Genomic DNA, 25,846 nt, shown 5'->3' with positions numbered 1-25,846 from the left:
AGATTTACAGGATGCATATCTGCATATTCCGATTCATCCAGATCCTTATCAGTTCCTGAGATTCTCTTTTCTGGACAAGCATTACCAGTTTGTGGCTCTGCCGTTTGGCCTAGCTACAGCTCCAAGAATTTTCACAAAGGTTCTCGGTGCCCTTCTGTCTGTAATCAGAGAACAGGGTATTGTGGTATTTCCTTATTTGGACGATATCTTGGTACTTGCTCAGTCTTTACATTTAGCAGAATCTCATACGAATCGACTTGTGTTGTTTCTTCAAGATCATGGTTGGAGGATCAATTTACCAAAAAGTTCATTGATTCCTCAGACAAGGGTAACTTTTCTGGGTTTCCAGATAGATTCAGTGTCCATGACTCTGTCTTTAACAGACAAGAGACGTCTAAAATTGATTTCAGCTTGTCGAAACCTTCAGTCACAATCATTCCCTTCGGTAGCCTTATGCATGGAAATTCTAGGTCTTATGACTGCTGCATCGGACGCGATCCCCTTTGCTCGTTTTCACATGCGACCTCTTCAGCTCTGTATGCTGAATCAATGGTGCAAGGATTACACAAAGATATCTCAATTAATATCTTTAAAACCGATTGTTCGACACTCTCTAACGTGGTGGACAGATCACCATCGTTTAATTCAGGGGGCTTCTTTTGTGCTTCCGACCTGGACTGTAATTTCAACAGATGCAAGTCTCACAGGTTGGGGAGCTGTTTGGGAATCTCAGGAGGTGAGATTACCGATCAATATTTTGGAACTCCGTGCAATTTTCAGAGCTCTTCAGTTTTGGCCTCTTCTGAAGAGAGAATCGTTCATTTGTTTTCAGACAGACAATGTCACAACTGTGGCATACATCAATCATCAAGGAGGGACTCACAGTCCTCTGGCTATGAAAGAAGTATCTCGAATTCTGGTTTGGGCGGAATCCAGCTCCTGTCTAATCTCTGCGGTTCATATCCCAGGTATAGACAATTGGGAAGCGGATTATCTCAGTCGCCAAACGTTGCATCCGGGCGAATGGTCTCTTCACCCAGAGGTATTTCTTCAGATTGTTCAAATGTGGGAACTTCCAGAAATAGATCTGATGGCGTCTCATCTAAACAAGAAACTTCCCAGGTATCTGTCCAGATCCCGGGATCCTCAGGCGGAGGCAGTGGATGCATTATCACTTCCTTGGAAGTATCATCCTGCTTATATCTTTCCGCCTCTAGTTCTTCTTCCAAGAGTAATCTCCAAGATTCTGAAGGAATGCTCGTTTGTTCTGCTGGTAGCTCCGGCATGGCCTCACAGGTTTTGGTATGCGGATCTTGTCCGGATGGCCTCTTGCCAACCGTGGACTCTTCCGTTACGACCAGACCTTCTGTCACAAGGTCCTTTTTTCCATCAGGATCTGAAATCCTTAAATTTAAAGGTATGGAGATTGAACGCTTGATTCTTGGTCAAAGAGGTTTCTCTGACTCTGTGATTAATACTATGTTACAGGCTCGTAAATCTGTATCTAGAGAGATATATTATAGAGTCTGGAAGACTTATATTTCTTGGTGTCTTTCTCATCATTTTTCTTGGCATTCTTTTAGAATACCGAGAATTTTACAGTTTCTTCAGGATGGTTTAGATAAGGGTTTGTCCGCAAGTTCCTTGAAAGGTCAAATCTCTGCTCTTTCTGTTCTTTTTCACAGAAAGATTGCTATTCTTCCTGATATTCATTGTTTTGTACAAGCTTTGGTTCGTATAAAACCTGTCATTAAGTCAATTTCTCCTCCTTGGAGTTTGAATTTGGTTCTGGGAGCTCTTCAATCTCCTCCGTTTGAACCTATGCATTCATTGGACATTAAATTACTTTCTTGGAAAGTTTTGTTCCTTTTGGCCATCTCTTCTGCCAGAAGAGTCTCTGAATTGTCTGCTCTTTCTTGTGAGTCTCCTTTTCTGATTTTTCATCAGGATAAGGCGGTGTTGCGAACTTCTTTTGAATTTTTACCTAAGGTTGTGAATTCCAACAACATTAGTAGAGAAATTGTAGTTCCTTCATTATGCCCTAATCCTAAGAATTCTAAGGAGAAATCATTGCATTCTTTGGATGTTGTTAGAGCTTTGAAATATTATGTTGAAGCTACTAAGACTTTCCGAAAGACTTCTAGTCTATTTGTCATCTTTTCCGGTTCTAGAAAAGGCCAGAAAGCTTCTGCCATTTCTTTGGCATCTTGGTTGAAATCTTTAATTCATCATGCCTATGTTGAGTCGGGTAAAACTCCGCCTCAGAGGATTACAGCTCATTCTACTAGGTCAGTTTCTACTTCCTGGGCGTTTAGGAATGAAGCTTCGGTTGATCAGATTTGCAAAGCAGCAACTTGGTCTTCTTTGCATACTTTTACTAAATTCTACCATTTTGATGTGTTTTCTTCTTCTGAAGCAGTTTTTGGTAGAAAAGTACTTCAGGCAGCTGTTTCAGTTTGAATCTTCTGCTTATGTTTTCATTTAAACTTTATTTTGGGTGTGGATTATTTTCAGCAGGAATTGGCTGTCTTTATTTTATCCCTCCCTCTCTAGTGACTCTTGCGTGGAAAGATCCACATCTTGGGTAGTCATTATCCCATACGTCACTAGCTCATGGACTCTTGCTAATTACATGAAAGAAAACATAATTTATGTAAGAACTTACCTGATAAATTCATTTCTTTCATATTAGCAAGAGTCCATGAGGCCCACCCTTTTTTGTGGTGGTTATGATTTTTTTGTATAAAGCACAATTATTCCAATTCCTTATTTTTTATGCTTTCGCACTTTTTTCTTATCACCCCACTTCTTGGCTATTCGTTAAACTGATTTGTGGGTGTGGTGAAGGGTGTATTTATAGGCATTTTGAGGTTTGGGAAACTTTGTCCCTCCTGGTAGGAATGTATATCCCATATGTCACTAGCTCATGGACTCTTGCTAATATGAAAGAAATGAATTTATCAGGTAAGTTCTTACATAAATTATGTTTTTTATTTTTGAAATTTACCGTGAGCTGCTGCATTTCCCAGCCTCGGCTTATACTCGAGTCAATAACTTTTCCAGGTTTTTTGGGGTAAAATTAGGGGTCTTGGCTTATACTCAAGTATATACGGTATATATATATATATATATATACATATGTATGTGTGTGTATGTGTGTATATATATATATGTGTGTGTGTGTGTATATATATATATATATATATATATATAAGTTTTCCTTGTTTTTCCTTATTTAATTTCTCTCTATTTATAATACTATGAAAACTATCAATGTAATCATGTACTAATAATAAATGCTTAAATTTATTATTATAGAAGTAAATTTTTCCCTTCTGTTTATTAGATACGAATATAATATAGAATAATTTAGAAATGGAATTAAAGTTTATTATTATGTTTTATAAAGATGAATTAAAAGCAATAAAAGGGGAAATAATGAAACGAAGACAAAAACACAGATGGGATAAATATTAACCATCAGAAATGTATCAATAAGAAGATCTGCAAACGTTTACTCCCTACTAATTGATAATGAAAGTTTGGGTATATAAGAGGACACATACTGGACAAAGTAATACTGCTTGAGAAAGGCTGTCTTTACACAGTCAGACGCTGCAGGCACAGGAATCGGATAGGATCCTGACACACCTCCATAAGGTAGTAAAGGTTAACGTGTGTATCTGTTGATACCTGGCGGGTTTTTGAGGATACCCGCGAAAATAACCAACTGACAGAGGAACACAGAGGATAATTTGGCTCAAGGATGTGATGTGAAACAGCATAGCTGATGTTTAATAACAAGGCAACAAGAACAGAATTTCTTTTACCGGTAACTGCCTTATAGAAACATTGTGTCACGTAAACGTTGCAGTAAAGCAATTATTAACTTTCAGCTAGATTACGAGTTTTGTGGTATGAGTGAAAAAGCATCGTTATGGCTCTTTTTCACTACCGCTGGTATTAAGAGTCTTGCAAGTTTAGCTGCACCGCACACTTTTTTGGCCGTAACGCAACGTAACTACCACAGCTTTCCAAAAGTCCTTTTTCAATGGGACTTCCTTTGCGCCGGTAGGCCAAAAAAGTGAGCGGTACAGCCTATACCGTCAAGATTCGTACCGTAAACTGAAAGTCAGTAGTTATGGGTTTTATGTTACAACGCCATAACATAAAACTCATAACTAAAGTGCTAAAAAGTACACTAACAGCCATAAACTACCTATTAACCCCTAAACCGAGGTCCTCCCGCATCGCAAACACTAAAATATAAAATTATTAACCCCTAATCTGCCGCACCCGACATCGCCTCCACTGGAATAAACATATTAACCCCTAAACCGCTGCACTCCCGTATCGTAAACACTAGTTAAATATTATTAACCCCTAATCTGCTGTCCCTAACATCGCCGCAACCTACATTACTGTTATTAACCCCTAATCTGCTGTCCCTAACATCGCCGCCACTATACTAAAGTTATTAACCCCTAAACCTAAGTCTAACCCTAACCCCCCTAACTTTAATATAATTAAAATAAATCTAAATAAAAATTACAATTAATACCTAAATAATTCCTATTTAAAACTAAATACTTGCCTATACAGGGAGTGCAGAATTATTAGGCAAGTTGTATTTTTGAGGATTAATTTTATTATTGAACAACAACCATGTTCTCAATGAACCCAAAAAACTCATTAATATCAAAGCTGAATAGTTTTGGAAGTAGTTTTTAGTTTGTTTTTAGTTTTAGCTATTTTAGGGGGATATCTGTGTGTGCAGGTGACTATTACTGTGCATAATTATTAGGCAACTTAACAAAAAACAAATATATACCCATTTCAATTATTTATTTTTACCAGTGAAACCAATATAACATCTCAACATTCACAAATATACATTTCTGGCATTCAAAAACAAAACAAAAACAAATCAGTGACCAATATAGCCACCTTTCTTTGCAAGGACACTCAAAATCCTGCCATCCATGGATTCTGTCAGTGTTTTGATCTGTTCACCATCAACATTGCGTGCAGCAGCAACCACAGCCTCCCAGACACTGTTCAGAGAGGTGTACTGTTTTCCCTCCTTGTAAATCTCACATTTGAGAATGGACCACAGGTTCTCAATGGGGTTCAGATCAGGTGAACAAGGAGGCCATGTCATTAGATTTTCTTCTTTTATACCCTTTCTTGCCAGCCAAGATGGCGTCCCTTGAATTTCGATTGGCTGGTAGAATTCTATTGGCCAATCGGAATTAATGGGTAAAAAATCCTATTGGCTGATGCAATCAGCCAATAGGATTGAGTTTGCATTCTATTAGCTGTTCCAATCAGCCAATAGAATGCAAGCTCAATCCTATTGGCTGATTGCATCAGCCAATAAGATTTTTTACCCTTTAATTCTGATTGGCTGATAGAATTCTATAAGCCAATTGGTATTCAAGGGGCGCCATCTTGGATGACGTCCCTTAAAGGAACCTTCATTCGGGAAGAGCCGTCAATTGAAGATGATGCTCCGCGCCGGATGTCTTGAAGATGGAGCCGCGCCGGATGGATGAAGATAGAAGATGCCGTCTGGATGAAGACTTCTGCCGGCTTGGATGAAGACTTTGGCCTACTTGGATGAAGACTTCTGCCTCTTTGTTGAGGATGGATGTCGGGTCTTCAAAAACTAAGTGGATCTTCGGGGGTTTGTGTTAGTTTTTTTTTTTAAGGGTTTATTGGGTGGGTTTTATTTTTAGCTTAAGGTTTGGGCGGAAAAATAACTAAATGCCCTTTTAAGGGCAATGCCCATACAAATGCTCTTTTCAGGGCAATGGGGAGCTTAGGTTTTTTTAGATAGGATTTTAATTGGGGGGTTGGTTGTGTGGGTGGTGGGTTTTACTGTTGGGGGGCTGTTTGTATTTTTTTTTTTACATGTAAAAGAGCTGATTTCTTTGGGGCAATGCCCCGCAAAAGGCCCTTTTAAGGGCTATTTGCAGTTAAGTTTAGGCTAGGTTTTTATTTTTATTTTGGGGGGGCTTTTTTATTTTGATAGGGCTATTAGATTAGGTGTAATTTGTTTAAATATTTGATAATTTATTTTTTATTTTGTGTAATTTAGTGTTTGTTTTTTTGTAATTTAGTTAATTGTAGTGTAAGGTTAGGTGTTCGTGTAACTCAGGTTAGGTTTTATTTTACAGGTAAATTTGTATTTATTTTAACTATGTAGTTAGTAAATAGTTCATAACTATTTACTAACTAGTCTACCTAGTTAAAATAAATACAAACTTACCTGTGAAATAAAAAAAAAACCTAAGCTAGCTACAATGTAACTATTAGTTATATTGTAGCTAGCTTAGGGTTTATTTTACAGGTAAGTTTTAAATAGGAATTATTTAGTTAATGATGGGAATTTTTATTTAGATTTATTTTAATTATATTAAAGTTAGTCAATGTTAGGGTTAGATTTAGGGTTAGGTTTAGGAGTTTATAAATTTAGTATAGTGGCGGCGACGTTGGGAACGGCAGATTAGGGGTTAATAAATTTATGTAGGTGGCGGCGACATTGGGGCCGGCAGATTAGGGGTTAATAAGTGTAGGTGGGTGGCGGCGACATTGGGGGCGGCAGATTAGGGGTTAATAAGTGTAATGTAGGTGTCGGTGGGGGGCAGATTAGGGGTTAAGTGTAATGTAGGTGGCGGCGATGTCGGGGCGGCAGATTAGGGGTTAATAAGTGTAGATAGGTGGCGGCGATTTGGGGGGCAGCAGATTAAGGGTTAATAAGTGTAATGTAGGTGTCGGCGATGTTGGGGGCAGCAGATTAGGGGTGTTTAGACTCGGGGTTTATGTTAGGTGTAAACAAAACTTTTCTTTCCCCATAGGAATCAATGGGGCTGCGTTACGGAGCTTTACGCTCCTTTATTGCAGGTGTTAGGCTTTTTTTTAGCCGGCTCTCCCCATTGATGTCTATGGGGAAATCGTGCACGAGCACGTAAAACCAGCTCAAAGCAGCGCTGGTATTTGGGTGCGATATGGAGCTCAATTTTGCTCAATGCTCACATATTGCCTGATAACGCCAGGTTTATGAAAACCTGTATTAGCAGCGCTGTAGGGAGGTGAGCGGTGGAAATTACTTGCAAGTTAGCACCGAGCAGCTCTTACCGCAAAATGCATAATCTAGCCGTTTGTTTTTAGATCGATCAAAAAGTTCCGAGCATTAATTTTATAGAGTTAGTTTAAATTATATTAGATCATTTTAGTGTATTTTAAGTGCATTTCTAACTATATGTGTTTTATGTGCTAGTCAAGCGAATTTTTATTTTTATTTGAATCTCTACCTGAATCAATTCGTATTTGTTTTTTTCTTTTTGGGCCACCTGCTTTCTATACTATTATTTTGGAGCAAGATTTTAAAGTAACGGACTAATTCTAATTATCATTTTTAGCAGCATTTATCTTTTAGACTGAGAGACCCTATATTTTTGGCTTCTCTCTTGGCGCACCCAATAGTTTTTTGTTAATAAGCTTTCTCTTGTAAGGTGTATCCAGTCCACGGATCATCCATTACTTGTGGGATATTCTCATTCCCAACAGGAAGTTGCAAGAGGACACCCACAGCAGAGCTGTCTATATAGCTCCTCCCCTAACTGCCATATCCAGTCATTCTCTTGCAACTCTCAACAAGCATGGAGGTAGTAAGAGAGAAGTGGTGGACAATTGTAACGACAGATGCCAGCCTTCTAGGTTGGGCTGCAGTCTGGAACTCCCTGAAGGCTCAGGGATCGTGGACTCAGGAGGAGTCACTCCTTCCAATAAATATTCTGGAACTGAGAGCGATATTCAATGCTCTTCAGGCTTGGCCTCAGTTAGCAACTCTGAGGTTCATCAGATTTCAGTCGGACAACATCACGACTGTGGCTTACATCAACCATCAAGGGGGAACAAGGAGTTCCCTAGCGATGTTAGAAGTCTCAAAGATAATTTGCTGGGCAGAGATTCACTCTTGCCACCTATCAGCTATCCATATCCCGGGTGTAGAGAACTGGAAGGCGGATTTTCTAAGTCGTCAGACTTTTCATCCGGGGGAGTGGGAACTCCATCCGGAGGTGTTTGCACAATTGATTCATCGTTGGGGCAAACCAGAACTGGATATCATGGCTTCTTGCCAGAAAGCCAAGCTTCCTTGTTACGGATACAGGTCCAGGGATCCCAAGGCGACGCTGATAGATGCTCTAGCAGCGCCCTGGTCTTTCAACCTGGCTTATGTGTTTCCACCGTTTCCTCTGTTCCCTCGTCTGATTGCCAAGATCAAGCAGGAGAGAGCATCAGTGATCTTGATAGGGCCTGCGTGGCCACGCAGGACCTGGTATGCAGATCTAGTGGACATGTCATCCTTTCCACCTTGGACTCTGCCGTTAAGACAAGACCTTCTACTACAAGGTCCTTTCAATCATCCAAATCTAATTTCTCTGAGACTGACTGCCTGGAGATTGAAAGCTTGATGTTATCAAAGCGTGGCTTCTCCGAGTCAGTCATTGATACCTTAATACAGGCACGAAAACCTGTCACCAGGAAAATTTACCATAAGATATGGCGTAAATATCTTTATTGGTGTGAATCCAAGGGTTACTCATGGAGTAAGGTCAGGATTCCCAGGATATTATCCTTTCTCCAAGAAGGATTGGAAAAAGGATTGTCAGCTAGTTCTTTAAAGGGACAGATTTCTGCTCTGTCTATTCTTTTGCACAAGCGTCTGGCGGATGTTACAGACGTTCAGGCATTTTGTCAGGCTTTAGTTAGAATCAAGCCTGTGTTTAAACCTGTTGCTCCGCCATGGAGCTTAAATCTGGTTCTTAAAGTTCTTCAAGGAATTCCGTTTGAACCTCTTCATTCCATAGATATCAAACTTTTATCTTGGAAAGTTCTGTTTTTGGTAGCTATTTCCTCGGCTCGTAGAGTTTCCGAGTTATCTGCTTTACAATGTGATTCTCCTTATCTGATCTTCCATGCGGATAAGGTAGTCCTGCGTACCAAACCTGGGTTTTTACCTAAGGTGGTATCTAATAAGAATATCAATCAAGAGATTGTTGTTCCATCTTTGTGTCTTAATCCTTCATCAAAGAAGGAACGTCTATTACACAATCTGGACGTGGTTTGTGCTTTAAAGTTTTACTTACAAGCTACTAAAGATTTTCGTCAAACATCTGCTTTGTTTGTTGTCTACTCTGGACAGAGGAGAGGTCAAAAGGCTTCGGCAACCTCTCTTTCTTTTTGGCTAAGAAGCATAATCCGCTTAGCCTATGAGACCGCTGGCCAGCAGCCTCCAGAAAGGATTACAGCTCATTCTACTAGAGCTGTGGCTTCCACATGGGCCTTTAAAAATGAGGCTTCTGTTGAACAGATTTGCAAGGCGGCGACTTGGTCTTCGCTTCATACTTTTTCAAAATTCTACAAATTTGATACTTTTTACTCATCCGTGTACTTTAGCTTTGGTATTGGTATCCCATAAGTAATGGATGATCCGTGGACTGGATACACTTAACAAGAGAAAACATAATTTATGCTTACCTGATAAATTTATTTCTCTTGTGGTGTATCCAGTCCACGGCCCACCCTGTCATTTTAAGGCAGGTATTTTTTAACTTTAAACTACAGTCACCACTGCACCCTATGGTTTCTCCTTTCTCTGCTTGTTTTCGGTCGAATTACTGGATATGGCAGTTAGGGGAGGAGCTATATAGACAGCTCTGCTGTGGGTGTCCTCTTGCAACTTCCTGTTGGGAATGAGAATATCTCACAAGTAATGGATGATCCGTGGACTGGATACACCACAAGAGAAATAAATTTATCAGGTAAGCATAAATTATGTTTTTCCTAAGTTGTTCAATATTGAGGTCTTTATTTGTATTATTTGGATGTTTAGATAGTGCTCTATGTAATTGCAAGATACTGAAATACTCCCCTCGGTTACGACAGAAGTCCTGCAGTCTAGCATGAGAAGAGGTGATAGTCGCGGATGCAAGGAGGAGGTCATAGTTGAATCTTAGTGGGCGGCCTGGAGTATACTTGTTTGTTAGAGAGGATAGGTAAAAGGGAGCAGCGTTGGTGAGAGTTTTGTATGTAAGGGTGTGAATTTTGAATTTAATTCTGCTTTGAATGGGGTGCCAATGAAGGGTCTTGCAGAGAGGTGCAGCAGATACAGAGCGACAGGAAAGGTGGATCAGCCTGGCAAAGGCATTTAGGATGGATTGAAGGGGGGAGAGGCGGGAAAGAGGAAGGCCGGTAAGTAGGTTACTGCAGTAGTCAAGTCGGGAAATAACAAGAGTGGATTATTTGCTTTGTGGTGCTAGCGCTCAGAAAAGGGCGAGTCTTGGAAATATTGCGTAGATGGTTGCGGCAGGATGTAGAAAGCGATTGGATATGGGGGACAAAGGATAGATTTGAGTCAAGTGTAACTCCGAAGCAGTGGACTTGGGAAAATGGTGATGCCGTCAACCGGGATAGAGAAGTCAGAAGTCTGCGTAGAGCTTGAGGGGGGGATAAGAAAGGGCTTAGTCTTGGACATGTTAATCTTTAGGTGGTGAGAGGCCATCCAGGAAGAAATACCAGATAAGCAGTCGCTGACACATGAGAAAGGAAAGAAGAGAGAGAGCAGGGAGGTAGATCTGAGTTTCATCAGCATAGAGGTGATATTTGACGCCATAACTGTTGATAAGTTTACCCAGCGAAGAAGTATAAATGTAGAAGCGTAGAAGACCCAGAACAGATCCTTGAGGTACTCCAACAGGCAGAGGCATTGGAGAGGAGGAGTCGCCAGCAAATGACACCGAAAAAAATACCTGTGAGAAAGATAGAAGTGAATACAGGAAAGAGCAGTGTCAGAGGCCAAAAGAGCTAAGAGTCTGTAGGAGGAGGGGGTGGTCAACTGTGTCAAAGGCAGCTGAGAGGTCAAGTAAGATGAGTATAGAGTAGTGGCCAGTATATTTTTAGCAGAGAGAAGATCGTTAGTAACCTTGGTAAGGGCAGTCTCAGTTTGGGGTGTAATCCAGATTGCAGGGGGTCAAGCAAGGAGTTGGTGGACAGGAAGTGGGATAGGCGATTGTAAACTAGTTTTTCAAGGAGTTTTGATGTTAGTGGAAGCAGTGATATGTGGTGGTAGCTTTCAGGAGAATTAGGGTAGAGGGAGGGTTTTTTGAGTATGGGAGTGACTTTTGCGTGTTTGAAAGAAGATGGGAATGAGCCAATAGAGAGAGATAGGTTGAAGATGTGAGTAAGAGCAGGAGTGAGGGTGGAAGACAGGGAGGGTATTAGATGGGAAGGGATAGGGTCGAGCAGGCAGGTAGTGAGACGTGAGGAAGATAGTAAGGAAGAAACTTTATTCTCAGTGGCTGGATGGAAGATTTAGAGGGTGGCAGAGTAACTGGGCCAGTTGTTGGAATATTGCAGGTTGGTGTTGGGATGTTGCTTCGGATAGTACGTGTTTGTTTAAAAAGTAGTCTGCCAGGTCTTGAGCACTAAAGACAGACGGGGGTGGAGCAAGTGGGTAGAGGAGAGAGTTAAAGATGGAGAAGAGTTGTTTAGGGTTTGAGCAAAGAGTAGATATGAGAGAAGAGAAGTAGGTTTGCTTGACTAAGTGGAGGGCAGAAGTGTATGAACAAAGAATAAACTTATAGTGTATGAAATCCTCCAGACACGCTGCAAATAGTGTGTTTACTAAGCGTTTATTATAAACCTTATTGCAAATGCTGCTGCCAGATGGCTAAAGACACGTGCACGCTCCTGAGCTCATTTAGGATTACTCTTTACCAAAGGATGCCATTAAAACTAAACAAAAATTCATAATAGAAGTTAATTGGACAGTTGTTAAAATTTAATGTGCTATCCAATCCATTTACGTTTAATTTTGACTGTCAGTCACTTTTCCTCCACAGTTCAAGGAAGTTTACTATGAATTCTCAACAGATCATAGTTAAAGGGACACTGTACCCAAATTTTTTCTTTTGTGATTCAGATTGAGCATGATATTTTAAGCATCTTTCTAATTTACTCCTATTATCAAATTTTCTTCATTCTCTTGGTATCTTTATTTGAAATGCAAGAATGTAAGTTTAGATGCCGGCCCATTTTTGTTGAACAACCTGGGTTGTCCTTGCTGATTGGTGGATAAATTCATTCACCAAAAAAGTTGCTGTCCAGAGTACTGAACCCAAAATAAGCTTAGATGCCTTCTTTTTCAAATAAAAATAGCAAGAGATCGAAGAAAAATTGATAATAGGAGTAAGTTAGAAAGTTGCTTAAAATTGCATGCTCCTTTCACCATTAGTATATAATAGATTCACTCCCTCCCTGGACACTATCCCTTCACTTTCTCTCACTCCCTATCCCACTTCCCTTTTTTCTCCCATTTTTATTAAATCAGAGTCACAGAGAGAAATCTCCCTTTAACCAAGTCAGTGGGCTTCTTCCTTTTTTTCCTTCACCTTGCACATGGACAAATTTTTTCACACTCACGTTAGGACTCCTTCACCAACGATGCCGGCAAGGCAAAAAGATAGAAGAGCAAAGGTCTCGGCAGACCCCCTTACTGAGACCCAAGCAACATCTGCTATTATACCCTCTGTAACAGATACTGTAAATATGCAAGTTTTGGTCACGAAAATCTCACAGGCCTTGGCACCCAACTTCGATGCACTTAAAACCGAGATCAAACAGGATCTCACATTACTCTCTCAAGAGGTTAGACAATTCGCTAATAGAATCAATGAACTTGAACAAAGGGTGACAGATCTGGAAGATCTTACCACACTGCAGACCACCAACATTGAAACAGTTAATCTATCCGTAGCCACAATACAGGCCAAATTAGAAGACCTCGAGAATCGTTCTCGTAGGAACAATATCCGTATAATAGGAGTCCCCGAGAATGGGACCTATGAAAATTTAAATACTTTTGTCTCAGAGACATTACCTCAGCTTCTTAAAATGCCCCCCAACCACTCTCAAATTATAGTGGAAAGAGTACATAGGATAGGTAAGCCCTGGCCAGACAATAAAGGAACTTATAGACCTAGACCTGTGATTGCAAAGCTTTTAAATTTCCAAGATAAAATTTCACTATTGCAATCCTTTCGCAAGAATCAGCCTATTCTCCTGGGGGATTTTAAAATCCTCTTATTTCAGGACTTCTCATTGGAGACTTCATCCAAGAGAAGGGCACTTGCCCCAATTTGCACCAAATTAATTCAGCTAGGACATCAAGCCACCATCATTTATCCTGCAAAATTGAAAATTATAGACGGTGAAAGAACCCGGGTCTTCAATTCTATGTCAGAGGTAGAACTCTTCCTAAAAAACTCCAATATTTCAATTAAATAACTCTCAAGTTAAAAACAGGCTGCTAGTACTCTCTTTTTTTTTTTCTTTTTTCCTATGCTACCTAAATTTTCTTATTTTCTTTTTTTATGTTTGTGGATATAAGTTATTTCTCCCCTCTTTCCCCACCCTGCTCCCCCCCTTTTTTTTTTTTTTCCCCTCTCACTCTTGCTCTTCCCCCCCCCCCTTCCCCTTCGCTCCCTTCTCTTGTCCTTCTTTGGACAGCGGACCCCCCTTTCTTCTAGATGGCAAATCTTAAAATAGTTTCTTGGAACGTGGGGGGAATCTCCACCCCTATTAAAAGAAAATCCATTCTTACACACCTAAGGAAACTCGGCACCAACATAGCATTTATACAAGAGACTCACCTCACAGCAGAAGAATCTTTAAAACTTAGATCTACATGGGTGAAAGAAATTTTTTTCTCTCCAGGGCTGGGTAGGAAGAGAGGGGTAGCCATATTGTTAGGAAAAAAAACCAATTTAGAGGTTATCCATAGTGAAGTAGACCCTGAAGGCAGATTTGTCCTGGTAAAAATAAAAACATTTAAAGAGATTTTTACCCTATGTAACATCTACGCTCCCAACAGGTTGGACCCAGGTTTCTGGAGTAAGATAGAGGCTAAGATTCTTTCAGTACAGGAGGGTCATCTGGTTCTTGGGGGCGACTTTAATATGTCCCCTCATTGCCCATTGGATAGACTTAGGCAGTCAACAAAAATGGCCAAACAAAAAAGAGACAATTTAGAAGAAAAATTAATGAAGTCAATTATGCAGAATCTTGCAATTAAGGACATATGGAGACTCCAGAACCCGGACGTCAGGGATTTTACTTGCCTATCCAGGGCCCATAAATCCTTGTCCAGGATTGATCTATTTCTTATTAATAACAATATTTCCAGCTCGGTGGTAAAATCAGGTATTCTTCCCATCTTCCTATCAGATCATGCCCCGACTTATGTTGAGTTTCAATTGAACCATTTTAAAAATAAACCATTACGCTTCATTTTTCCGTCATTTCTTGCCTCTGACTTGAAATTCAAAAATTGGCTGAAACTCAAGTTCGCTGATTATCTCCAACATAACCATTTACATATAAATTCTCCTCTGATTTTTTTTGGGAGGCTGCAAAGGCAGTTCTCCGAGGTGAAATAATAGCCTATACCGCCCTGAGACTTAGGAAAATAAGGTTAAGAGAAAAGGAAATTACCAACTCAGTAATCAATTCTTATAACTCTTTTCTCTTAGAAAAATCGCCTAGCAATTGGGCGAAATACATCAGAGCCAAGAATGCCAGAGACACTTTTGCGATATATCAGGAAACCCAAAGAGATTTAAAGCTTCAAGCCAGACTATACAGATTTGGGAACAAATCTGGTAAACTGCTGGCTAACTTGGCTAAAAAGGAGAAAAAGTCATCCTTAATAGAGAACATCCAGCGGGACGGTACCTCCCTTAAGAAACCTGAGGAGATTGCGGAAACATTTGTAAGTTATTATCAGAACCTCTACTCCTATAAGACCTCAGACCTTGATCAAGCGAGGCAATTCTGGAGCGAAATCTCTTACCCTAAAATCTCACCCGACATGATTGATACGCTTAACGCCCCAATAAGGGAAACTGAGATTGTAAAGCTCATTACGAATCTCCCCTCGAACAAAACACCTGGTCCAGATTCATTACCGAATGAATTTTATAAAATCATGTCGGGTGAGATTGCCCCTTATCTTACCAATTTTTAAAATAGTATGTATATTAAGGGAGACCCATTAGTCACCTCTTTTTCTGCCTCTAATACTGTTTTGATCCTGAAGCCTGGGAAGGATCCCTCCCTTAAAGGGACACTAAACCCAAATTTTTCTTTCATGATTCAGATAGAGCATGCAATTTTAAGCAACTTTCTAATTTACTCCTATTATCAAATTTTCTTCCTTCTCTTGGTATCTTTATTTGAAATGCAAGAATGTAAGTTTAGATGCCGGCCCATTTTTGGTGAATAACCTGGGTTATTCTTGCTGATTGGTGGATAAATTCATCCACCAATAAAAAAGAGCTGTCCAGAGTTCTGAAACAAAAAAGAAGCTTAGATGCCTTCTTTTTCAAATAAAGATAGCAAGTGAATGAAGAAAAATTGATAATAGGAGTAAATTAGAAAGTTGCTTAAAATTGCATGCTCTATCTGAATCACGAAACAAAAAAAATTGGGTTCAGTGTCCCTTTAAGGAATCTTACAGACCCATAGCCCTATTAAACGTAGATTATAAAATTTTAACCTCCATAATTGCTCAGCGCTTACAGTTATCATTGGCTCATATAATTCACCCAGATCAGGCAGGATTTCTACACAAAAGAAATTCTTCTGCAAAAATCAGAGAGGCACTGACCACAACTGAATATTTCAGGACTGCTGGGACGTCGGGGAGCCGGGGGGAGGAGGATGCCCCTGACCTTGCCATTGTCTCAATAGACGCAGAAAAAGCATTCGACTCAATCCATTTTGACCATCTTTTTGTTACATTAACTAATTTTGGCTTTAAGGCAGAGTTCCTGAGATTTGTTATTAACCTATATAAAGAACCATATACAAGATTGATTGTAAATAATATTGTTTCTGCGCAGATAACCCTTGGAAGGGGAACTCGACAGGGGTGTCCTCTTTCCCCCCTGCTCTTTGACGTCTCAATTGAACCCCTGGCAATTATGGTCAGACACCAGTTATCGGGAATCAAAATAGGTAATCTAACCATAAAAATCGCTTTATACGCAGACGATGTACTACTCTATCTTTCTGATATTCAAACCAGCATACCAAAATTTCTGGACATTGCTGCCCGGTTTGGATCATTCTCAGGTTATAAGATTAACAAAGCAAAATCAGAGCTGCTATGGCTCAGAAAGAATAATAATTCCCCCCCTAACATCCCTTTCACTGCGGTGAAAGATTCTCTCAAATACTTAGGAATCTCTATTCCTTATACACCAGGCGAACTATACGACCGTAACATCACTCCAATCCTAACAAGTGTAAGGGGGAAAATGAAATCCTGGCAGTCCCTTCCACTATCTATCTCTGGACGGATAGCCTTGTTTAAAATGGTTTTACTGCCTAAGCTTTTATATATACTCCAGAAAACCCCATTAATACTTATGGAAAAAGATGTTAGATCACTTAACAGCGCAATTAGCAAATTTATATGGCAAGGGAAAAGACCAAGGATATCCCTGAACAGGCTATCCCTCCCGAAAGAGAAAGGTGGCCTTGCACTTCCTAATATCCGCTTTTATAATTATGCCTTCCTAGTGCGATTAGTGGCGGATTGGATTTTCCATAGCGACTACGTAGCAAACAATTCACTAGAGGAATCCATATGTTTCCCGTATCTCCCTTTAGCATTAATTCATTGCCCACCAAAAGAACTACCAAGAGAAATTAAATTACTCAAAACATTTTCTAATCCGCTCAAGGCTTGGTGGAAGATGGGAGAACTCTTGTCTTTAAACTGCAAAGCTTCACAGCACTTAACACTACTTGGAAACCCGAAATTCCCAGCTGGCCTGAACTCTACTTTATTTAAGACTTGGCATAATCAAGGCCTTAATAGGATGTCATATTTTATTGATACAGAGAGAAAATGTGTCAAATCTTTTGAGGAATTAAAAAGAGAAAACAAAATTAATAATAAGGATTTCTATGCATATTTGCAAACTAGACATTTCCTAATAGAGCTCATGAAGGAATCAGACTGGCCCTGGTCTTTGGGTAGATTAGAAAACTGGTTAACGCTTTTCAAAAACGGACACAGATCTATTTCTCTGTGCTACCAATTGATCAATACCAGTAAACTCGAATTAGAGCTAGAACCAGATGATACCCCATTCGAACATTAATATCGAATCTATCCAATTATCAATCCAGAAAGTGGCTCAGGTCACCGTATCAGCAACCTGGCGGGAGATGCATGTTAGACTTATTCATAATTCATATTTCACCCCCAAAAAGGGTTCTAGAATTTATAATCTTGATTTCAAAAAGTGCCCAAAATGCTCGCTTCCAGCAGCTGACTTAATGCATATGATCTGGGAATGCCCTAAAAAAGGCATCTCTGGTCGAAGTTGGAATTTTGGCTCAGCAAAACGTTGAAAATTCCGTTTGAGAGCCTAACACACTTACAAATTATATTTGGTTTAATACAACATACAGATGAAAAAGTAATTCTCCTGTCCATACTTGCAACCAGATACCTTATCTTCAAAAAATGGAAGTTGAAAGTAACACCATCTATCCCAGAGATCAAAAATTGTCTAAAAAAACAATGTTTATTAGAACAAAGAGATACTAATTTAGACAATGAATCAGATATTAAACAATTTTTTGGTAAATGGTCAGTATTTATTAGGTCATTGCCCGACACAGAGATATCTGACTTAATTTTCCCATTTAGAAATTCTGAACTGGTACTCTTGGGAGCCTGGTAATATATATATATATACACACACAAAATATATATGTAAATACACATACACACACGTGTCTGTATATGTATGTGTGTGTTTAAATAACAGCCAATGTATTTGTGCACTGTTTAATTTTAAATGTGTAACAAACAGCAAACCGCTTTCCTTTTTGAGCATGCGTCTTTTCAGTGTCAGACGGAGTGCTATTGTTTTGAATTAAGCACAAAATCATTTCGCAAATGCAGTGTCCACAAACAAGCCAAAGTTGAATACGAAGTCAGTCACAAACAAGGAGTTAAAACCAAAAGGGTATAGTACTATAAACCCCTTCTTCATAAAAAGTTGAGGATAGTGTGCAGATATGAAGTTTTTCTCTAGTTTTTAAATCATGGCTGCAGTTACCCATTAAACCTGGGGTTATGCACAAGGCTTTGTCTTTTGTTTTGACATAAGCCACAGCATAATTGGTCTTGTAGATGAGGCACACATTTAGTGTCATTGATGGGAAGAGGAACCTACCACTTTAATCTATCTGGCTGGAAGCTGTTATGTGGCTATGAGTTATGGTTGGAGTCAGTTAGCAGTTTTCTTATTCAATAAGCCAAATTCATTTTCTTTGCAATGTTTTTCTTTATGCATTATGTTTATCAATGAGAACCTATGTGGTCATAGTTCAAGAATAGCAAGAAAGTGAAGGATAATGACCTTTCCAGTTCACACAGCTTCTATGCTCCTACTAATGCCCTTATAGTTTGATGGAAAAAGTTTTTTTTTTTTTTTTTAAAAAGGTAGTCCCCAGGAGGCAGAGAGGCACTTTCTCCCCTATGATAGAATGCAATATCCTACCATGTTACCTTTTTTGTCACTCCCTTTGGTGATCTTCCTATTGCTGCCAAGATTACACCAAGCTGTCATCATCCAAAATGCAAGGAAACAAAAGGGCACTCACAGGTTTTTCCAAAAACATTATCAAAAGCTTTCCATTGAGTAGATATTTAAGTCCATTATTGCACTTCTATTAGTTATGGCGGAACTGTGTTCCAGACAAGTGAATCCAGCATATTGTTGTCTCTTGTTCTTATTTTTTTTAAACTGATTTACAACAGGATCTTCTCTTCCCAAACACTGCAGTCCCTCTTCCCCAGTAGACTTTTCTGGTTTCACTGGCAGATCTTGCTGGAAAAATTCACTATATCCCATGGCATGACTATGGATATTCTGTTTTTCTCCTACATTGGTGTATCCGGTCCACGGCTTCATCCTTACTTGTGGGATATTCTCAATCCCAACAGGAAGTGGCAAAGAGAGCACACAGCAGAGCTGTCCATATAGCTCCCCTCAGTCATTCTCTTTGCCGCTCTAACTAGTAGCATCTCCACGGGGGTGGTAAAGAGTATGTGGTGTTTAGTTGTAGTTTTTTATTCTTCTATCAAGAGTTTGTTATTTTAAAATAGTGCCGGCTTGTACTATTTACTCTGCAGCAGAAAGTGATGAAGATTTATGCTGAGAGGAATATGATTTTAGCATCAGTAACTAAAATCCATTGCTGTTCCCACGCAGGACTGTTGAAAACAGAGAACTTCAGTTGGGGGGAACAGCTTGCAGGCTTAACTGCTTCAGGTATGATCAGTCATTTTTCTAACAAGACCTAGTAATGCTAGAAGACTGTCAGCAATCCCCTCTGGGATAGGTAAGCCATTTTTCTTAGACTCTGTATAAAATTATGGCTTATATTAAGGGCTCTATGCTGGTTGACACTATTGTGGGCTAAATCGATTGCTTTTTAGCATGTTTTCACTATAAATAAGGTGTTTTTTCAGACTTTAAAACACTTTTGGGGTTTTATTTTGCGCCTAGCACTTATTTGGACACCTATTCTAGTCAGAAAGGCCCCTCCACTCTGGAATGAAGAGGGAGGAGGCCTCATTTTCAGGCCTCAATTGCACAGTTGTTTTGCTTAGGCAGTTCATGCAGCTTCACGTGGGGAGTCCGGAGGCATCAGAAAGGGCTCCAGGGAGGCTTATATTCTTACCAAAATAACAATAAGGAAGGTAAAAGCCACAGGGCAAGCTGTGGCAGAGTACTGTAGTGTGTTAACCGGTTAACTGCTGTTATTAGCTCCGGTTTGGGCATTAAGGGGTTAATTGGTCTGAAAATTTGTGTGCAACCTTTTCAAAGCATTATGACACTGTGGTGAAAATTTCATAAAAATCGGATGTGTTTTTGATGGTTTTTTGATGTTTCAGTAATAAAGTGTGCACTTTTATTATTTAAAGAGTAACGTTTTTGTCAAAAATAAATGTTATTACATTGAAGTTACTTTTAAGTCTGTTAAACATGTCTGAGCCTTCAGATAGTCTATGTTCTGTATGTTCAAAGGCCAAGGTGGTTCCCCCATTAAATTTATGTGTGAAGTGTGCCATAGCGTCCAAACAGCTTAAGGACCGTACAATCACGCTTAAAGATATAGCCCAAGATGATTCTTTAGCTGAAGGTAGTGAGGATAGCTCACTATCCTCTCCTTCTGTGTCAACACCAGCTATGCCCGCGTAAGCGATGCCCAGTACATCTAGCGCGCCAATTGCTATTACTATGCAACAGTTAGCAGCAGTAATGGATAATTCTCTCGCAGCATTTTTATCCAAACTGCCAGCTTTTCCTAGGAAGCGTGATTGCTCAGTTTTAAATACAGAAAATGAGCAAGCAGACGCAGAGGATAATTTATCTGTAGTGCCCTCACATCAATCTGACTTGGCGGTGAGGGAGGGCCTGTCTGAGGGAGAAATTTCTGACACAGGAAAAGTTTCTCAGCAGGCAGAGCCTGATACCATAGTATTTAAATTTAAGCTTGAACACCTCCGCGCTCTACTTAAGGAGGTCCTAGCTACTCTTGATGATTGTGACCCTTTGGTGGTCCCAGAAAAATTGTGTAAAATGGATAAATTCTTATAGGTCCCAGTACACACTGATGCGTTTCCGATACCTAAGAGGGTGGCGGATATAGTGAATAAGGAGTGGGAGAAGCCAGGTGTACCTTTTGTTCCCCCTCCTATATTTAAGAAAATGTTCCCCATTGTTGACCCCAGAAGGGACGCGTGGAAGACGGTCCCTAAGGTAGAGGGGGCAGTTTCAACTCTAGCTAAGCGCACAACTATACCAATAGAAGACAGTTGCGCTTTCAAAGATCCTATGGATAAAAAATTAGAAGGTTTACTTAAGAAAATATTTGTTCAACAAGGTTTTCTTCTTCAACCAATTTCTTGCATTATTCCTCTAACCACTGCAGCTGCTTTTTGGTTTGAGGAATTAGAAAACTCGCTCCAGAAGGAGACTTCTTATGATGAAGTCATGGATAGAATTCACGCCCTGAAGTTGGCTAATTCTTTCATTACAGATGCCGCTTTTCAGTTAGCTAAATTAGCGGCGAAAAATTCTGGTTTCGCAATAGTGGCGTGTAGGGCGCTTTGGCTAAAATCGTGGTCGGCGGATGTGTCGTCCAAAACAAAATTGCTTAATATTCCTTTCAAGGGTAAGAACCTATTCGGGCCAGAGTTGAAAGAAATTATTTCAGATATCACTGGGGGAAAGGGCCATGCCCTTCCACAGGATAGACCTTTCAAAGCTAAAAATAAGTCTAATTTTCGTTCCTTTCGCAATTTCAGGAACGGACCGGCTTCTACCTCTACAGACACTAGGCAAGAGGGTAACGCACCCCAGCCCAAACCAGCATGGAAACCATTGCAAGGCTGGAACAAGGGTAAACAGGCCAAAAAGCCTGCTGCTGCTACCAAGACAGCATAAAGGGTTAGCCCCCGATCCGGGACCGGATCTAGTAGGGGGCAGACTTTCTCTCTTTGCTCAGGCCTGGGCAAGAGATGTTCCGCACCCCTGGGCACTAGAAATTGTCTCTCAGGGGTATCTTCTAGAATTCAAGGACCTTCCTCCAAGGGGAAGGTTCCACATGTCTCGCTTATCTTTAGACCAGATAAAGAGACAGGCATTCTTACATTGCATAGAAGACCTTTTAGCAAGGGGAGTGATAAACCCAGTTCCAACAGCAGAACAAGGACTGGGATTTTACTCAAACCTGTTTGTAGTTCCCAAAAAGGAAGGAACTTTCAGGCCAATTCTGGATTTAAAGATCCTAAACAAATTCCTCAGAGTTCCATCATTCAAAATGCAAACCATTCGGACAATTTTACCAATGATCCAGGAGGGTCAATATATGACTACCGTGGACTTAAAGGATGCGTACCTGCATATTCCTATCCACAAAGCTCACCATCAGTTTCTGAGGTTCGCCTTTCTGGACAAGCATTACCAGTTCGTGGCTCTTCCCTTCGGATTGGCCACTGCTCCCAGAATTTTCTCAAAGGTCTAGCAGTGCTAAGGCCAAGGGGCATTGCAGTAGCACCTTACCTAGACGACATTTTAATACAGGCGTCGTCCTTTCACAAAGCAAGGACTCATACGGACATTGTTCTAGCCTTTCTAAGGTCTCACGGGTGGAAGGTGAACATAGAAAAAAGTTCTCTGTCCCCGTTCACAAGGGTTCCCTTCCTGGGAACAATAATAGACTCGGTAGAAATTAAAATCTTTCTGACAGAGGTCAGGAAATTAAAACTTTTGAACACTTGTCGAGTTCTTCAATCCATTCCTCAACCCTCCATAGCTCAGTGCATGGAGGTAATAGGACTAATGGTTGCGGCAATGGACGTGGTTCCTTTTGCTCGAATTCATTTAAGACCATTGCAACTGTACATGCTCAAACAATGGAGATTATGCAGATTTGTCTCCCCAGATTCAGATGGACCAGCAAACCAGAGACTCACTCCTCTGGTGGTTGTCTCAGGATCACCTGTCTCAGGGAATGAGTTTCCGAAGACCGGAGTTGATCATTGTCACGACCGACGCCAGCCTCTTAGGCTGGGGCGCGGTCTGGAAGTCCCTGAAGGCTCAGGGTCTATGGTCTCGGGAAGAATCTCTTCTCCAGATAAACAAACATTTTGGAATTGAGAGCGATATTCAATGCGCTCCAGGCATGGCCTCAACTAGCGGAGGCCAAATTCATCATATTTCAGTCGGACAACATGACGACTGTAGCGTACATCAATCATCAGGGGGGAACAAAGAGTTCCCTGGCGATGAGGGAGGTATCCAAGATCATCAAATGGGCAGAGGATCACTCCTGCCATCTATCAGCAATTCACATCCCAGGAGTGGATAACTTTCCATCCGGGGGAGTGGGAACTCCACCCGGAGGTTTTTGCTCAGCTGACCCAGCTATGGGGCATTCCAGATCTGGATCTGATGGCGTCATGTCAGAACTCCAAAGTTACACGTTACGGGTCCAGGTCCAGGGATCCCAAGGCGACATTGGTAGATGCCTTAGTAGCGCCTTGGTCGTTCAATCTAGCTTATGTCTTTCCACCGTTTCCCCTTCTCCCCCGGCTAGTAACCAGGATCAAACAGGAGAAGGCTTCGGTAATTCTGATAGCTCCTGCGTGGCCACGCAGGACTTGGTATGCAGACCTGGTGAATATGTCATCGGTTCCACCATGGAAGCTGCCTTTGAGGCAGGACCTTCTAATTCAAGGTCCATTCGAACATCCAAACCTAGTTTCTCTGCAACTGACTGCTTGGAGATTGAAGCTTGATTCTAGCTAAGCGTGGGTTTTCGGAATCAGTTATAGATACTCTGATCCAGGCTAGAAAGCCTGTCACCAGGAAAATTTACCATAAGATATGGCGGAAATATCTTTGCTGGTGCGAATCCAAGGGTTACTCATGGAGTAAGATTAGGATTCCAAGGATACTATCTTTTCTCCAAGAAGGATTGGAGAAAGTTCTGTCAGCTAGTTCTTTAAAGGGACAGATATCTGCTCTGTCTGTTTTGTTACACAAGCGTCTGGCAGCCATGCCAGATATTCAGGCGTTTGTACAGGCTTTAGTCAGAATCAAGCCTGTCTACAGACCTGTGGCTCCTCCATGGAGTCTAAATTTAGTTCTTTCAGTTCTTCAAGGGGTTCCGTTTGAACCTCTACATTCCATAGATATTAAGTTACTATCTTGGAAAGTTTTGTTTTTAGTAGCTATTTCTTCTGCTAGAAGAGTTTCTGAATTGTCTGCTTTGCAGTGTAATTCACCCTATCTGGTGTTTCATACAGATAAGGTCGTTTTACGTACCAAACCTGGTTTTCTTCTAAAAGTGGTTTCCAATAAGAATATCAACCAGGAAATAGTTGTTCCTTCTCTGTGTCCTAATTCAGTTTCTAACAAGGAACGTCTGTTACACAATCTTGATGTGGCTGAAAAGCATCATCCGGTTGGCTTATGAGACTGCTGGAAGGCAGCCTCCTGAACGAATTACAGCTCACTCTACTAGAGCTGTGGCTTCCACATGGGCTTTCAAGGATGAGGCTTCTGTTGAACAGATTTGTAAGGCAGCGACTTGGTCTTCACTGCATACGTTTGCCAAATTTTACAAATTCGATACTTTTGCTTCTTCGGAGGCTATTTTTGGGAGAAAGGTTTTGCAAGCAGTGGTGCCTTCCGTTTAGGTTACCTGACTTGTTCCCTCCCTTCATCCGTGTCCTAAAGCTTTGGTATTGGTTCCCACAAGTAAGGATGAAGCCGTGGACCGGATACACCAATGTAGGAGAAAACAGAATTTATGTTTACCTGATAAATTTCTTTCTCCTACGGTGTATCCGGTCCACGGCCCGCCCTGGCATTTTGGTCAGGTTTAAATTTATTTTTTATAAACTACAGTCACCACTGCACCCTATGGTTCTCCTTTTTCTCCTAACAGTCGGTCGAATGACTGGGGGGCGGAGCCTGAGGGGAGCTATATGGACAGCTCTGCTGTGTGCTCTCTTTGCCACTTCCTGTAGGGATTGAGAATATCCCACAAGTAAGGATGAAGCCGTGGACCGGATACACCGTAGGAGAAAGAAATTTATCAGGTAAACATAAATTCGGTTATTTCACACTTTTTTTTGGTGCCTTACAGAGAAGGTCATTTCCATCTAATTGTGTATTAAAAGGCTCTCAGTAAATTTACTAAATGTGGATTTTCATTCTAGTCGCTGTTCCATTTCTATAGCTTTGGAAGTTAGTAAATACAGGTCTACCATTGACCTGAAAATTCCTATGCATCTATTTTCCACTCAATGTATGTTTCTCCTCTTTATTTTTGACCACCAATATTTGTGGTCCTTTCCTTTTGACCTAGCCAGATGGCATGTACTCTGTTCATATACAGGCAGTGGATACAGTTTAAGTGTAACACTTTTTCTTAGGTAACTGTTACTGAGAATGGAAACTTCAAAAAAGATGAAAATACCGTGTTGGAAATTCCAGCTCCCACTGCTATCGCTTATGGTGTTGTAGAACTGTACATCAAGCATGATGGTCAATTTGGTAAGTTAAACATTGTGTTTTATGTGACTTGTGAAATGCTATTTAAGAACGGAGTATTAAGTAGGAAGCACTTTTTGTTCGGTGTGATAGAAATCAGATTATGATGTAATGGTGTGCATTGGGAAAATATTAAATGTTTATGAAGATGGACTATAATTAGATGGCTTGTGGGAAGGATAAGAGGTGTGTGTGTGTGTGAGATAGCCTGTGGAGAGTGGGAGAAGTATTTGATGATGTCCTGTGGCTAAGAGGGGAAAAAGGGGCATGGTGACGGCTTGTGAGGAGGTTGAGAGAAGTGCGTTCTAATGACTTGTGGGAGGGAAGGGCAGAGGTGCGTAATGACAACCTACTGGGAGGGAGAGAGATGCATGTTGACAGCCTGCCGGAAATGAGAGGTGTGCATGATTCCAGCCTGCAGTGAGAAACAGAGGTGCATGATGATGGCATGTGGAAAAGAGAAGAGGTGCATGATAATACCATGTGGGGAGGGGGGGAGAGGTGTGTGATGATGGACGGAGTGGAGGGGGAGAGAGGTGTGTCATTATGGTCTGAGGGGAGGGGGGGATAAGTGTATGATTATCGTCTGAGGGGAGGAGTAGAAAGGTGTGTGATTATTGTCT

General features: G+C 40.7%; 1 protein-coding gene across 2 annotated transcripts in view; it reads left to right on the top strand.

Moving 5' to 3' along the window:
* The window catches only part of LOC128643646 (gasdermin-E), a 257,302-nt gene extending 231,864 nt beyond the window's left edge, over nt 1–25,438 (top strand). For both annotated transcript variants that reach the window (XM_053696473.1, XM_053696472.1), the window contains exon 5: nt 25,106–25,438. In XM_053696473.1, coding sequence (XP_053552448.1) covers nt 25,106–25,330 — 225 coding nt within the window. In that variant the 3' untranslated portion in view covers nt 25,331–25,438. The remainder of the gene's footprint in view (nt 1–25,105) is intronic.
* Nucleotides 25,439–25,846: the final 408 nt, after the last annotated feature.

This window comes from Bombina bombina, unplaced genomic scaffold (assembly GCF_027579735.1).
Source record: "Bombina bombina isolate aBomBom1 unplaced genomic scaffold, aBomBom1.pri scaffold_440, whole genome shotgun sequence".
Taxonomy (NCBI): domain Eukaryota; kingdom Metazoa; phylum Chordata; class Amphibia; order Anura; family Bombinatoridae; genus Bombina; species Bombina bombina.
This window is presented reverse-complemented; position numbering and strand designations above follow the sequence as displayed.